Below are 13,451 nucleotides of genomic sequence, written 5' to 3'. Positions count from 1 at the left end.
TTATTTATGTTATTGAGACTATAAATGTGATTCCTACTTCCCTGTTCTTCAAACCAGTAGTAGATACATATCTTACAAGGTGTTAAGTAAATTTTTGAAATAAAGCATCTTCTAAATCAAATGTTCTACCAATAAGACAACAAAGTATAAAAATCAAAATTCTCAGGGTGCCTGGGTAGCTCAGTTGGTAAAATGTCTGACTTCAGCTCTGATCTTGTTCTCATGGCTTGTGGGTTAGAGCCTCACGTCTGGCTCTGTGCTGACAGCTCAGAGCCTGAAGCCTGCTTCTTACTCTGTGTCCCTCTCTCACTCTGCCCCTCCCCTGCTCATGTTCTCTCTTTTAAGAATAAATAAAATATTTTTTAAAAAAATTTTTTAAGTTCTCAGTAAAAGAGCTTTTAGAATCAGGCATTAGGAATACTTAAATTCTTAAGCAGAGGAAGTTAGATTTAATATGGTTAAATGAAATAGAATAGAGAATCCAGAATTGGACCCACAAATGTATGGCCAATTAATCTTTGACAAAGCAGAAAAGAGTACTCATGGAAAAAAGACAGCCTCTTTAACAGATGGTGCTGGGAGAACTGAACAATAACATGCAGAAGAATGAAACTAGACAGCTTTCTTACACCATTCACAAAAAATAAACTCAAAATAGCTGAAGGACCTGAATGTGAGATAGAAAACCATCAAAACCCTAGGAGAGAAAGCAGGAAACAACCTCCTTGACCTCAACTGCAGTAATTTTCTACTCGACACATCTTCAAAGGCAAGGGAATCAAAAGCAAAAATGAACTATTGGGACCTCATCAAGATAAAAAGCTTCTGCACTGCAAAGAAAACAATCAAGAAAACTAATAGGCAACCGGCAGAATGGGAAAAGATAGTTGCAAATGACATATCAGATAAAAGTCTAGTATCCAAAATCTACAAGGAACTCACCAAACTCCACAAGCAAAAAATGAATAATCCAGTGAAGAAATGGGCAAAAGACATAAACAGACACGTCTCCAAAGAAGACATCCAGATGGCAGACACATGAAATGATGCTCAACATCACTCATCAAGGAAATACAAATCAAAACCACTGAGACACCACCTTCACCCCAGTTAGAGTGGCTAAAATGAATAAATCAAGAGACTATAGTTGCTGGTGAAGATGTGGAGAAACAGGCACCCTCCTACACTGATGGTGGGAATGTAAACTGGTGCAGCTGCTCTGGAGAACAGTGTGGAGGCTCCACAGAAAATTAACAGTAGAACTCCCCTATGACCCAGCAATAGCACTGCTAGGAATTTACCCAAGGGATACAGAAGTGCTGATGCATAGGGGCACTTGTACCCCAAAGTTCATAGCAGCACTGTCAACAATAGCCAAATCATGGAAACAGCCTAAATGTCCATCAACTGACAAATGGATCAAGAAAATGTGGTTTCTATATATAATGAATACTACAAGGTAATGGGAAAGAATGAAATCTGGCCATTCGTAGCAACATGGATGGAACTCGAGGGTATTATGCTAAGTGAAATAAGTCAAACAGAGAAAGATACCATATGTTTTCACTCTTACGTGGATCAGGAGAAACTTAGAAGACCATGCAGGAGGAGAAGGGAGGAAAAAATAGATATGGAAAGGGTGGGAGGCAAATGGGTGATGGGCATGGAAAAGAGCACTTGTTGGAATGAGCATTGGGTGTTACATGGAAACGAACTTGACAATAAACTATATTAAAATAAATAAATAAATAAATACTTTTAAAAATGAGGGCTGATATATATTCCTAAAGAGAAGAAATCTATTTGAATAAAATATAAAATTTTAAAAGAACTCTCCTGCTTCTTCCTCTTCCACTTACTTAAATACATATATACATACATACATACATACATACATACATACCAGTACAAATAAGTATAGTCTGGGACTATTTTAGGATCAAAATCAGTCAGGGAATACCTAAAAGGTATGACACTATCTGTGTCCAGCCTGGATGAAGGTGGCTGCATAATGTAGACTAAGAATTCATAATTAAGAATTTAACATTCAACAAGAATAAAATGACTCAAGGTGACCTTATTTTCCATATAAGATATAATCAATATCTGTCCTGAACAATATATAATCATGGCTATGAAGGCTACAAAGAATATTACAGGCTTCTCTTCCTGAAGACAAATCATTTAATAGAGGGGGCAAATGCAAGGTTCATTAAAATGTAATTGATGCCAAAGTTAAGTAACAATACAAACATAAGTTAGGAAGTATTCCAAGGTAGAATATGATTAAGTAGCAAGTGAGCAGTATGACAGATTGTCAAGTATTAGGATTCTTTGGGAAAGCTTTAGAGAAGGTGAGGCAGGAGCTTGGTCTTTCATTATCCCATAATGATTATATAGGATCTGGATCAGTGGGAAAGAATAATGTCTCTCCAGGTGGAGAAATGGAAATACATCAAGGCACTGAGGTGGTCACTAATTCCAAGACATGAAAGTAAAGAATTAGGAATCACAACTTTGAAATAAAATGAAGGAAGTCTCTAAGATACAAACATCCTCAGTGAAGGATAACTAAAAAAGAAACATAAGAGTTCTGAAGCATTGTAGCTGAAAGAGGAAATGACAAAGATAAGAACTGAAAAAATCTGGATACCATTTAAAAGTTTTGGTAAGGATAATCTAGAGAAGTGGAAAATTAAAAGTGCTTTTCTCAGGACAAAGGGAAAGGTAGTCAGTGTTATTTTGAGATCTACTATCGCAGTCAGCAATATGTAACTATACAGTGAAGATCTCTTGAATCATAAAACTTATGCAATTACTAATACGGGACAGGCTGGAGACAGTCACAGAAACAATATGCCCAAGAGTAGATCTCATCACCAGCTGTGATTCCATCAGCAAAATACAAAACTTCCGGAATCTTGATGTCCTCTTCTCTTAAAAAACAAAACAAAACAACACAACTTGAGTATCAAGTGAGGTTTAACATAGCTCTTTAAATAAAGGTAGAATGCAAATTAATATACAACATACCCAAATTTGTGGGACACAGCTAAAGCCATGCTGAGAGGAAAGTTCACACCACCAAGTCCATATATTAGAAAGGAGGAAAAGTCTCAAATCAATGATATAAGGGCTGCCCTAAAAACTTAGAAAAAGAAGAGCAACATAAACCAAGAACAAGCAAACGAAAGGAAATAAAGATCATAAATCAGTTATATTTAAAACAGAAAAACAAGAGCTCCTGGGAGGCTCAGTCTGTTAAGCATCAGACTTTAACTCAGGTCACAATCTAAAGGTTTATGAGTTCAAGCCCCACATCAGGCAGAGCCTGTTTCAGATCCTGTCTCCCTTCTCTGCCCTACCCTGATCCTTCTCCGGCTCATGCTCACTCTCTCTCTCTCTCCAAATAAACTTTAAAATAAAGGAATAAATAAATAACATAGAAAAACAGAGAAAAATCAATGAAACAAAGATGGTTCTCCGAAAAGAAAGAAATTGACAAACTTCTAACAAGACTGACCTCTTGGTAAAAGACACAAGGAATGGAACAGGGAGGGGCACCTGGGCGGCTCAGTTAAGTGTCTGACTTGGCTCAGGTCATGATTTCACACTCTGAGTTCAAGTCTAACATCTAGCACTCTGCTGATAGCACAGAGCCAGCTTCGGATCCTCTGTCTCCCCTCTCTCTGCCCCCAACCCCCGCACATCCTTTCTCTCTCTCTCTCTCAAAAATGAAACATTAAGAAAAAACAAAAAAGGAAAGGAACAGAGAATATCATTACAGGCCCCAAAGACATCAATAGGATAGTAAGGGGATATTATTAACAACTTTATACACATAAAGTTGACAACTTGGAAGGAACCAATCACAAAACCACCCACTACCACAATTCATTCAATATAAAATAAATTAATAACCACATAACTACTAAGGAAATTAAATTTGCAATTTAAAAACTATAAATAAGAAATCTCCAGGCCCACATGGTTTCAGTGAAGAAGCCTATCAAACATTTAATGAAGAATTAACACCAATTCTATACACAGAGTCTCTTCCAGAAAAAGGACATAACATTTCCCAATCAATTTTATGAAACTATTATTACCTTGATACCAAACCAAACAAAGACAATACAAAAAACCTACAGACCAATATCCCTCATGAATTTGACAGAACATGTACAAAAGAAAATCTACATCTGTGATAAAAGACTGAATGCTTCCCCCCCAACATCATAAATCAAGGATTTCTGTTCTCACCACTCTGATTCAAATAATATTACAAGTCCTAACCAGCATAAATAAAGCAGCAAGAGGCAAACAGATTGGGAAGAAAGAAATAAAACTGTCTCTATGTGTAAATGACAAGATTTTCTATGAAGAAAACCCCAAGGAATCTAGGAGGAATCCCAATTCCTCGTTTAAATGAATATTCTAAGGTCAAAGGACAGAAGATAAACATACAAATATCAACTGTATTTCCATATGTTTATAATGATATGTGAACAATAAAATTAAAAATGCAATACAATTTATAATTGCTTAAAATATGAAATGGGTTTAAATCAAACAAAACATGCAGGACTTGTAGGCTGAAAACTACATAATGCTGGTGAAAAAAATGAAAGAAAATATAAAGAAATGGGAAGAGATACCATGTCCATAAACTGGAAGATTCAACATAGTAGAGATTTCAATTCTCCTTAAAGTAATATACAGATTTAATATAATTCCTATCAAAATCCTACCAAAATTCTTTGTAGATATAATTAAGATTATTCTAAATCTTATAATGAAAGGCATAGTAACTAGAATAGCCAAAATAATTTCTGAAAAAATAAGAATAAAGTGAGAGGAATAAGTCTACTCTATTTCAAGACTTACATAGCTATAAGAATCCAGACTATGTGTTAGTGCTAATAGGGAACCCACAAATAGATCCACACAGTTATGTTCAAATGCTTTTTGGCAAAGTGCAAAAGCAATTCAATAGAGGATAGACAACATTTTCAATAATCAGTACTGGAACATCCATAAGCCAAAAAATTACACTTGATCTAAGTCTTACACCTTATATAAAAATTAACTCAAAATGGGTCATGGGCTTAAATGTAAAACAGACACAAACTACAAAACTTTTAGGAAAAAAAATAAGAAAATGCTTGGGCTCTATGGTTAGGCTATGAGCTCTTAGACTTGACACCAAAATTATAATCCATAGGAGGAAAAATTGATATTTTAATTGAAATTAAAAACATTTGCTCTACATAAGATTCTAGTAAGAGGATGAAAAAAACAACAACAACAACACAACAAACTGAGAAAACATTTGCAAACTATGTATCAAGAAAGGACTAGCATCCAGAACATATTTTAAAAGAAAACTCTAAAATCAAGAGTAAACAAAATCCAATTAGAAAATGGGCTAAAGGAATGAAGAGGCATTTCACTTGAGAATATGCAGATGATACATAAGCCCATGAAAAGATGCTTAATATCATTAACCATTAGGGAAATGCAAATTAAAACTATATACCTGTGATACATACATACATACATACATACATACATATCAGAATATCTAAATAAAAAATAGGTACACTAAATGCTGATGAGGATGTGGAGAGATTGATCTCTTATAACATTTCTGGTGGGAATGAAAAACAGCACAGAAACTCTGATAAACAGTTTAGCGGTTTCTCATTAAAACTAAACATGCAACTACCATGTGACCCAGCAGCTACACCCCTGTGAATTTATCCCAGAGAACTGAAGACTTATGTTTTCATTAGGTTACATTACATGTTACTATACTGGAATGTTTATAGCAACCTCATTCAGAGTAGCCCAACAATGGAAACAACCAGATGTCCTTCAAACATAGATGGAACATCCATACCATGGAATACTACTCAGCAATTAAAAGGAGCAACCTAATAACACATGCAACAACCTGGATGAAAGCTCCAGAAAATTACATACTGTGTGAGTCCATTTTATAACAGTCTTGAACTGAGAAAATTATAGAAATGAAAAACGGATTAGTGGTTGTCAGGGGTTAAGAAGAAAGTCCGGTGAGAATGAAGTGGATGTGGTATAAAAGGACAACTTGAGGGATGCTGTGATAATGTTATCTTCACGATGTCAATGGCAATGTCCTGGTTGTGGTCCTGTATCATGGTTTTGCAAGATGTTGTTATCGAAAAAATCTGAATAAATCGTACAGGGGATCTCATTATTTCTTAGCAACCCCAAGACTGCACCTGAATCTTCAATTACCTCAAAATAAAAAGTTTAATTAGAAAATAAAAGTACACTTTTTATTGCAAAATAAGCAGGTGACAAGCAATCCAACACCAATTAAATGAAGTGATCTCTCCAGCTTAAGTTTAATTCTGAAGATTACTATGAATCAGAGTTTATAAAATACTTTGCTCATTCACACATCCACACAAAGCAACTGTAACACAGAAACTAGATTTGAGACCTGGGCTGAATCAGGGAGAAAAATCCTTATCCAGGATCTATAAAAGAACTGATTGTGTACCTTTACACATATCACCTAGTCTATCAGGCTATAATCTGAACTTGATTTCTACAATCTAATTTAGGAGCTTAGACCAGTAGTTTCTAAACTTTTTAGTCTCAGGCCTCCATAAAGTGTTTGCTTATCTGGCTTACAACCATTAATATTTACAGTATTATTAAGTAAAACAGAAATTTCTTATTTTTTTAAGTTTCTTTATTTTGAGAGAGAAACAGAACAAGCAGGGGAGGGGAAGAGAGAGAGGCAGAGAGAGAATCCCAAGCAGGGTGATCCATGCTGTCAGCACAGAACCCAACACAGGGCTCAAACTCACAACCATGAGATTCTGACCTGAGTCGGAAAGACTGAGCCACCAGGCGCCTTAAAATAGAAATTATTTTAATAAAATTTTTAATGTTCTTTATTTATTTTTGAGAGACAACGCAAGCAGGGGAGGGCCAGAGAAAGAGGGAGATACAGAATCTGAAGGCAGGCTACAGGCTCTGAGCTAGCTGTCAGCACAGGGCCCATCGTAGGGCTCTAACCCACGAACCATGAGATCATGACCAAGTCAGAGGCTTAACCAACTGAGCCACCCAGGCATGCCGAAAACAGAAATTTTTTAAAAGACAAGTACACACATTAGCCTTCAGAATGATGAGGTCATTCTACATCAGGTAGCCTCCGTAAAACTCATCTCACACTCCTAAAAGAAAGAGTGAGAAGAAAGCAAATAACGACAGCTTGGAATTGTTAGGAAAATAATTGTGACCACACTTTGAGAACCACTGGCTTACTATATAAAACGAGATACATAAATAAGTGATTTTAAAAGTATAAAATGGGTGCCTGGGTGGCTCAGTGGTTGAGCATCTCACTCTGGCTCTGGCTCCCAGGATCCAGCTCTGCCTCCAACTAGCACTGAACATGGAGTTTGCTTAAGAGTCTCTCTCTCTCTCTCTAAAGTAAAAAAAAAAAAAAAAGAAAGAAAGAAAGAAAGAAAGAAAAGAAAAACGTATAAAACATTGAACAAATCAGTCACATTCTTTTAAGGTTCAAGTGTGCCAAGGCAAAAAAAAAAAAAAAAAGGCTCAAATCCTAATGGACAACTTGGACAACCACACAGTTGGTAAAATGAGGAAGTTTCTTGAAAGTCCAAGGAAGTTGGACTCTGGTGAGTAAAGAGTCAGAGAAGAGTACACAAATGTAAACATTGCATTAATCTGTGTGTGTGTCCAAAACTGTTATAAAAATGATAGACCCACAATCACGGTTTCAGATTTAACTTTTGGCGAGACAGAAAAGCCGCAAAAACTCCCAGCCACTCCAGTAACGTGGGGTCGGGGATCTGGGGGGGCGGGGGTCCGCCCTGTGCCCCCCCCCCTTGTGGCACAGAACCGCCCCACTCCCAGCCTCCCGAGCTAAAGCAGGAGAAAAAGAACCCCTCCTCCCAGTAGGGTCGAACCATCTGGCCTCGGGAGCCCGGGAATTACCGGCCAGGAAGGCAATGGGAACTGAGGAGCGGTGCGGCTCCCAATCCCTGCCGCGACTGGACGGCCCCGAGTTCAGGACTGGGGAAGTTACTCTAGGACCCTGGGAACTGCCCGGCATCCGCCCTGGGGGAGGGGCAGAGCTGGGCAGCGGATGCGTAGTGAGGAGTCGACAGGGACTCACCAGGTGCCGCGCCACCTCAGAGGTCATGGTCCCAACCGGGGGCTGAGCGTAGGCGGGAGTCTCAGCGAAGTGGGGGTTTCAAACCGGGCCCCGAGAGTAGGGTCCAGACCTCGAAAGGAGCAAACGGGGGTCGGGAGGATGGAACACACAGGGCGCGGGCCGGAGGCGGGCTTAACGGGCCGGGCCAATCTCTGCAGGAGTGGGGGGCAAGGGAAGGCCAGGGTAAGGGGAGGAGCCAAGTCTCAGTGACGCGAGGGCAGAGAGCCAGAGGGCCGAGGCCCTGCTAGGCGGGGCGCGCGCGCGCGCGACCTTAACCGCGCGCGCGCGCGAAGCGAGTCTCTCTCAAGAGTATCCCTCGACGTTCAGAAGACGACAAACCCAAACGGAGGGAGACTGACTGGAAGAGAGTCATGACCTGAGAAGGAAGAATCACGAAAAAAATCCTCAGCCAGTAGGCGGCGGGTACGTGCACTGATTGCGGGCCCGCCCTAAGGCCGGAAGTGGGCGGGCCATGGGACGGTGCGGGGACGTGCCTACCGACGGCCGGCGGGAGCCGCGCTAGCAGCCAGCGCGGGGACCGGAAGTGGGAGGTCTGGGGGCGGGGTGCAGCCGTGGGGGCGGTGCTGTCGGGGGCGTGTTACTCCGGGGCTAGGCCCCAGGGAGGCGGTGATGGCGACTGCCACCGCAGACTCTCTGGCGTTTGGACTCTACGTCCTTCAGAAGCGGGCCACAATGGGGCCGGATTGAGCCACCCGCCGCCGGAGGAGCAGCGCGGCCACGGATGGAGGGGCCAGTGGAGCTTAGCCCAGAGGCCGTGCTGCGCTTTCTTGAGGAGCGCGGGGGCCGGGCCCGGCACGCCGAGCTGGTGCAGCACTTCAAGGGTGCTCTGGGCGGCGAGCCCGAGCAGCGCGCCCGCGCCCGCTCCCTCTTCAAGGAGCTAGTCAATGCCGTGGCTACGGTGCGCACCGACCCTGCAGACGGCTCTAAGTACGTGCACCCTAAAAAGAGGTTCTGCGAGGGACCCCACCCGTCCGAAGCCGCACCCTCGCGTAACCTACCCATCATCTCGGTGACTGCAGAGCCAGATTCTAGCAGCGGCGCCCCAGGGACGCCCGACGGCGGGGTCGAGACCCAGGAGGGCGACTTGTGCCCAGAGGCGGCGTCTCCCGAGGCGTCCCCGGGTACAGGCTGCGAGCCGAGCCGTGGGGAGACCCGGGCCGCCGCGCTTGGACCGCCAAGCCTGGCTGGCGACAGTCTGAGCGGGCCTCCACCCCATAGCTGCGAGGAGACAGACGCGGGCAACTCCCCCGGCGGCGGCGTCACCACCCCAAGGTCTACGCGCCAGAACCTTCGGGACCTTGTGATGGGCAGCTCACCGCAGCTAAAGAGGAGGGTCTGTCCCGGGGGCAACAGCCCGGGCAGCTCCTCTGGGGGAGGACGCGGCAAAGGCGGAGGCGACTCAGACAGTGCTTCTGTTGCTTCGTCGTCGGCGGAGGAGGAGAGCAGCGGCGGTGGCTCCGTGACGCTGGACCCTCTGGAACATGCCTGGATGCTCTCAGCCTCTGACGGCAAGTGGGACAGCCTGGAAGGGTTGCTCACCTGTGAGCCCGGCCTGTTGGCCAAGAGGGACTTCATCACCGGCTTCACCTGCCTGCACTGGGCCGCCAAGCATGGCAGACAGGAGCTCCTGGCCATGCTGGTCAACTTTGCTAACAAACACCAGCTGCCAGTGAACATCAACGCCAGGACAAGCGGAGGCTACACTGCCCTGCACTTGGCTGCCATGCACGGACACGTGGAAGTGGTGAAGTTGCTGGTGGGGGCTTATGACGCAGACGTGGACATCAGGGACTACAGTGGGAAAAAGGCCTCTCAGTACCTGAGTCAGAGCATCACTGAGGAGATAAAAAATCTGGTGGGAGCCCTGGATGAGGACGATGGAGAAAGTGCCACCGGCAGCGGGGGTGGGCGATGGAGGCTTTCAAAGGTGCTCCCTTCACACCTCATCACCTACAAACTCTCACACGTTTTGGAGGATGGAGGGGACCATCACCATCATCATCACCACCACCACTTGACTGATGGATGGGCTGGAGGCAAAGCAAAGGATCCAGGTCGCAAGGCCTCTGGCAGCTCTAGTGGACGAATGAAACCCAGACTCAACAAAATCCGCTTCCGAACACAGATCATCCACACTACACCCTCTTTAAGAGACCTGGAGCAGCCACTGGAGGAAGGAGAGGAAGAAGAGGAGGACCGTGCTCTTAAAAGCCACTCTTCATTCAAATTGAGACCGAAGTCCAATGTATTTGGGTAAAAATATTTCTTATAGGAAATTCTAGATATATTTGTTTTCAGGAATAGAATACTAGGTGTAGACAAGGAAGTGAGACCAGATAAGAGGTTAAATTCTTACTTGGGGAGTTGGAATGGGTGGGAGGAATTCCCCCAAGCATTCTGGGTGAAGTAAATTTCCAAGTGATTTCATCAAACCTTGCCCTAGGCCTCTTTTCCCTATACCACTCCTCTACCCTGGATTCCCTGTTTCTGAGGACGGGAAATGTATTTAAATTGGGTGTACAGAATTGATGATTGAGGGTTCCTTTGATTTTACCATTACTAGATGCCATGCAAAGTAAGGAATTTTGCACTTTTATGCTTCTGGTTTTAAAAGTTATTACGCTTTCAAGAGTGACAAGAAATACAAATTGTAATGAAATTTTAAGTGTGAACAAAACTACATACTGCCCTGGTTTTTGTCTTTTGTTTTTTTTACTAATCACATATGCCTTTTAAGATACTACTGAAGGTCAGGTCAAAGTTGAAATACAAAAATGCTCTTTAGAGAATAATAATAAAAATGGTATCCTGTCTCTATTGTTAAGTAGTGCTCAACTATTTTTTTAAATAGCCATTTGAACTTTAATCACTGAACTAAAGAAATAGGCAACATTCACTTTTAAGTTAATCTGTAGTCCAATTTTTTCTTACCTGTCTTAGACCACTGCACTCAGTGTTAAGGTACATTATTAATAACTACACAAAATTTTATTTAAAGAAAACATTGGACAACCTATGGTACTTTTAAGTAAAACATTGTGTCTGGTTCTGAGTCTCACTAATTTGTTTTGCTATTCTAACAGTCTAAGTTTGTCAGAGTTTTTATTCTGGGGGTCAATTAACCATTGGTTCTATTTGACATGACCCTATTTGGTGGTGCTTAGAGTTGAATTGCCTACAGAAGCTGTTTTTGGTTTAGACAACTAGCAAAAATTAGCAGAAATGTTAGTGAGCCTAAGCTTCTGTGAAGTAATTATTAAATCAACTTAATGATTCTCACGTAGGTACACTTTTTACTTTACTAAACAATACATTCATAGCCTGTGCTTTGTAGCAATGTTTGTAATACTAAAGACTTTCAATTTTCAATGTTTCCTTGAATGTATTAGAGACAAACAGTGAAGTTATTGAAAAGCTGGATAGTAAGTCTACCCAGTTAAAAATAGCACTTTATAAAAGGGAAAAGAGAAGAGATGGGACTATTTCTTTATTTAAATGCTGCTGGCTACTGAATTTCTTTGTATATAAGTGAAAAATACCTTTCATAAAAATTAAAGAGTGTAGTTCTTAATTACATTTCATTCAGAGTTAGATTAAATGTCTTTATAATTACTATAAAATTTAACTCACAAGCATATTAAATCAATTTATAACTAGATTCAAAACAATTTTGTGGAAGATTAATTCTAACAAGTCCTTTCCCCTTAGTCTTTTTGGTCTCCTACTTGCTGAAATACAAGTACCTGCAGCCTTTACAGATTAAGGAGTGAGTTAACAGCTAGCAGAGTGAATGAACCAGTACATGAATTACACTGAATTGCAGAGTGTAGAGAGTTCTTAGATCTTTACTTTCCCAAGTCAGAGAAATTTGTACCAAGTTTGTTACACCTCTTTAGATAGCAATTGAATTTGTTTAAAGACGTATCAAAAATATTCACATAAAACATTTAAACAGTTACCCGTTTGTGTGCCTGTTATGTTTTAGGATTATAGAAATATACTAAGTATATTTGACAAGCACTTTTATGCATACATGTGCATAAAACAGTCTAATTTTGTATAAATTAAAAAGAGGTTCTTTGAAAGCGAAAAGCAGTCTTTTGTTCTGAATCATGTACATATTACCTGTAGCTAGTGCAGGACAAGCTGTATAACTTCCCACTGAGGAATCATATATTTCATTAACATGTGTAGTTAAAGTGAACTATAAAAAGTAAGACACTTCAGAACCATCTAAATGTTCTATTGAAATCAGTATTAATCTCGAAATGTGTATGTTAGTAACTAATTGCACAAAATCTATAATTTACTGGATCTTTAGGGATTGAGTCAGTACTTCATTTAACCTAATTTTCACACTAAAGATTTTAGCTTTTCCAATAAAATATACTTTAAATTTTCAAAAATCATTCGTGAGGGAAACTACTTCTAGCATTCCTTGTCTTGATGTGATTGTGTGCAATAAGTATAACTTTCAGCTACTTAGCTATATACATTCCTCTAATTTTTCAGTTTCCAAATTGAGGTTATTAAAAGCCAATGATTTGTATAATTTGATTTTGTAGAGTTTTGTCTGCCATTAACAGAAATATATGTCAATTACTTAGATGTTTGTTGATATGAAGCTGCGTGGTTAAAAAAACCTTTGTACGTCTATGTGTCTTATAGGTACACTTGAAACTAATGAATGTTTGTCACAATTGTCTTCACTTCTGTGGTATGTAATATGCAACTAGCTTATATAACTTGAAAATCTGGTACTATTTTATTCATGCCTGAAATCTTGGGAGTCCAGGATGCCTCACCTCTTATATTTTAAATGAGTGATACTTTGGGAGTTTAGAGTGTATCATTTATAAAAATTTGTTTTGTCAAAATAAAACGTTCACACCACATTTTTTCTCTGACTTGTCTAAATCTTTGTAGTCCTTTATAATTCTTACCTGTGTAGTGTTTTATAGTTCATACAATGCTTTTTGAAGTTCACATTTATTTGATCCTTTTCCTGTCCCTTAAAATTGAAAAGGGAATGAAAGCCAATGACTGTTCAGGGTCACAAAGTAAATGGCATTTAGTAAGATTTTTAAGATTCAGTGCTGTTCCACAACATTATATTTTCTGAACTTCAAATTGCCTAATTTTGGCAAAATCATTGTAGTTTGTCTTCAGTGATAGAGGAATCCACTTG

The 13,451-nt window shown here is 40.7% G+C and overlaps 2 protein-coding genes across 7 annotated transcripts in view; one reads left to right on the top strand and one right to left on the bottom strand.

Moving 5' to 3' along the window:
• Positions 1-9,820, bottom strand: part of SEPTIN10 (septin 10) — a 66,143-nt gene extending 56,323 nt beyond the window's left edge. For 5 of the 6 annotated variants that reach the window (XR_003907752.1, XM_029937041.1, XM_029937039.1 and 2 more), the window contains exon 1: positions 9,803-9,819. The gene's annotated coding sequence lies outside the window, so the exon portion shown is untranslated. Of the gene's footprint in view, positions 1-9,802 lie in introns of all 6 variants that reach the window. The other variant, XM_029937040.1, reaches the window with a different exon arrangement.
• Positions 8,845-13,158, top strand: SOWAHC (sosondowah ankyrin repeat domain family member C). Its single transcript, XM_029937036.1, has one exon. The coding sequence runs from the start codon at positions 8,985-8,987 to the stop codon at positions 10,518-10,520; it is 1,536 nt and encodes a 511-aa protein (XP_029792896.1). The 5' UTR covers positions 8,845-8,984; the 3' UTR covers positions 10,521-13,158.
• Positions 13,159-13,451: the final 293 nt, after the last annotated feature.

This window comes from Suricata suricatta, chromosome 4 (genome assembly GCF_006229205.1).
Source record: "Suricata suricatta isolate VVHF042 chromosome 4, meerkat_22Aug2017_6uvM2_HiC, whole genome shotgun sequence".
Lineage (NCBI taxonomy): Eukaryota > Metazoa > Chordata > Mammalia > Carnivora > Herpestidae > Suricata > Suricata suricatta.
This window is presented reverse-complemented; position numbering and strand designations above follow the sequence as displayed.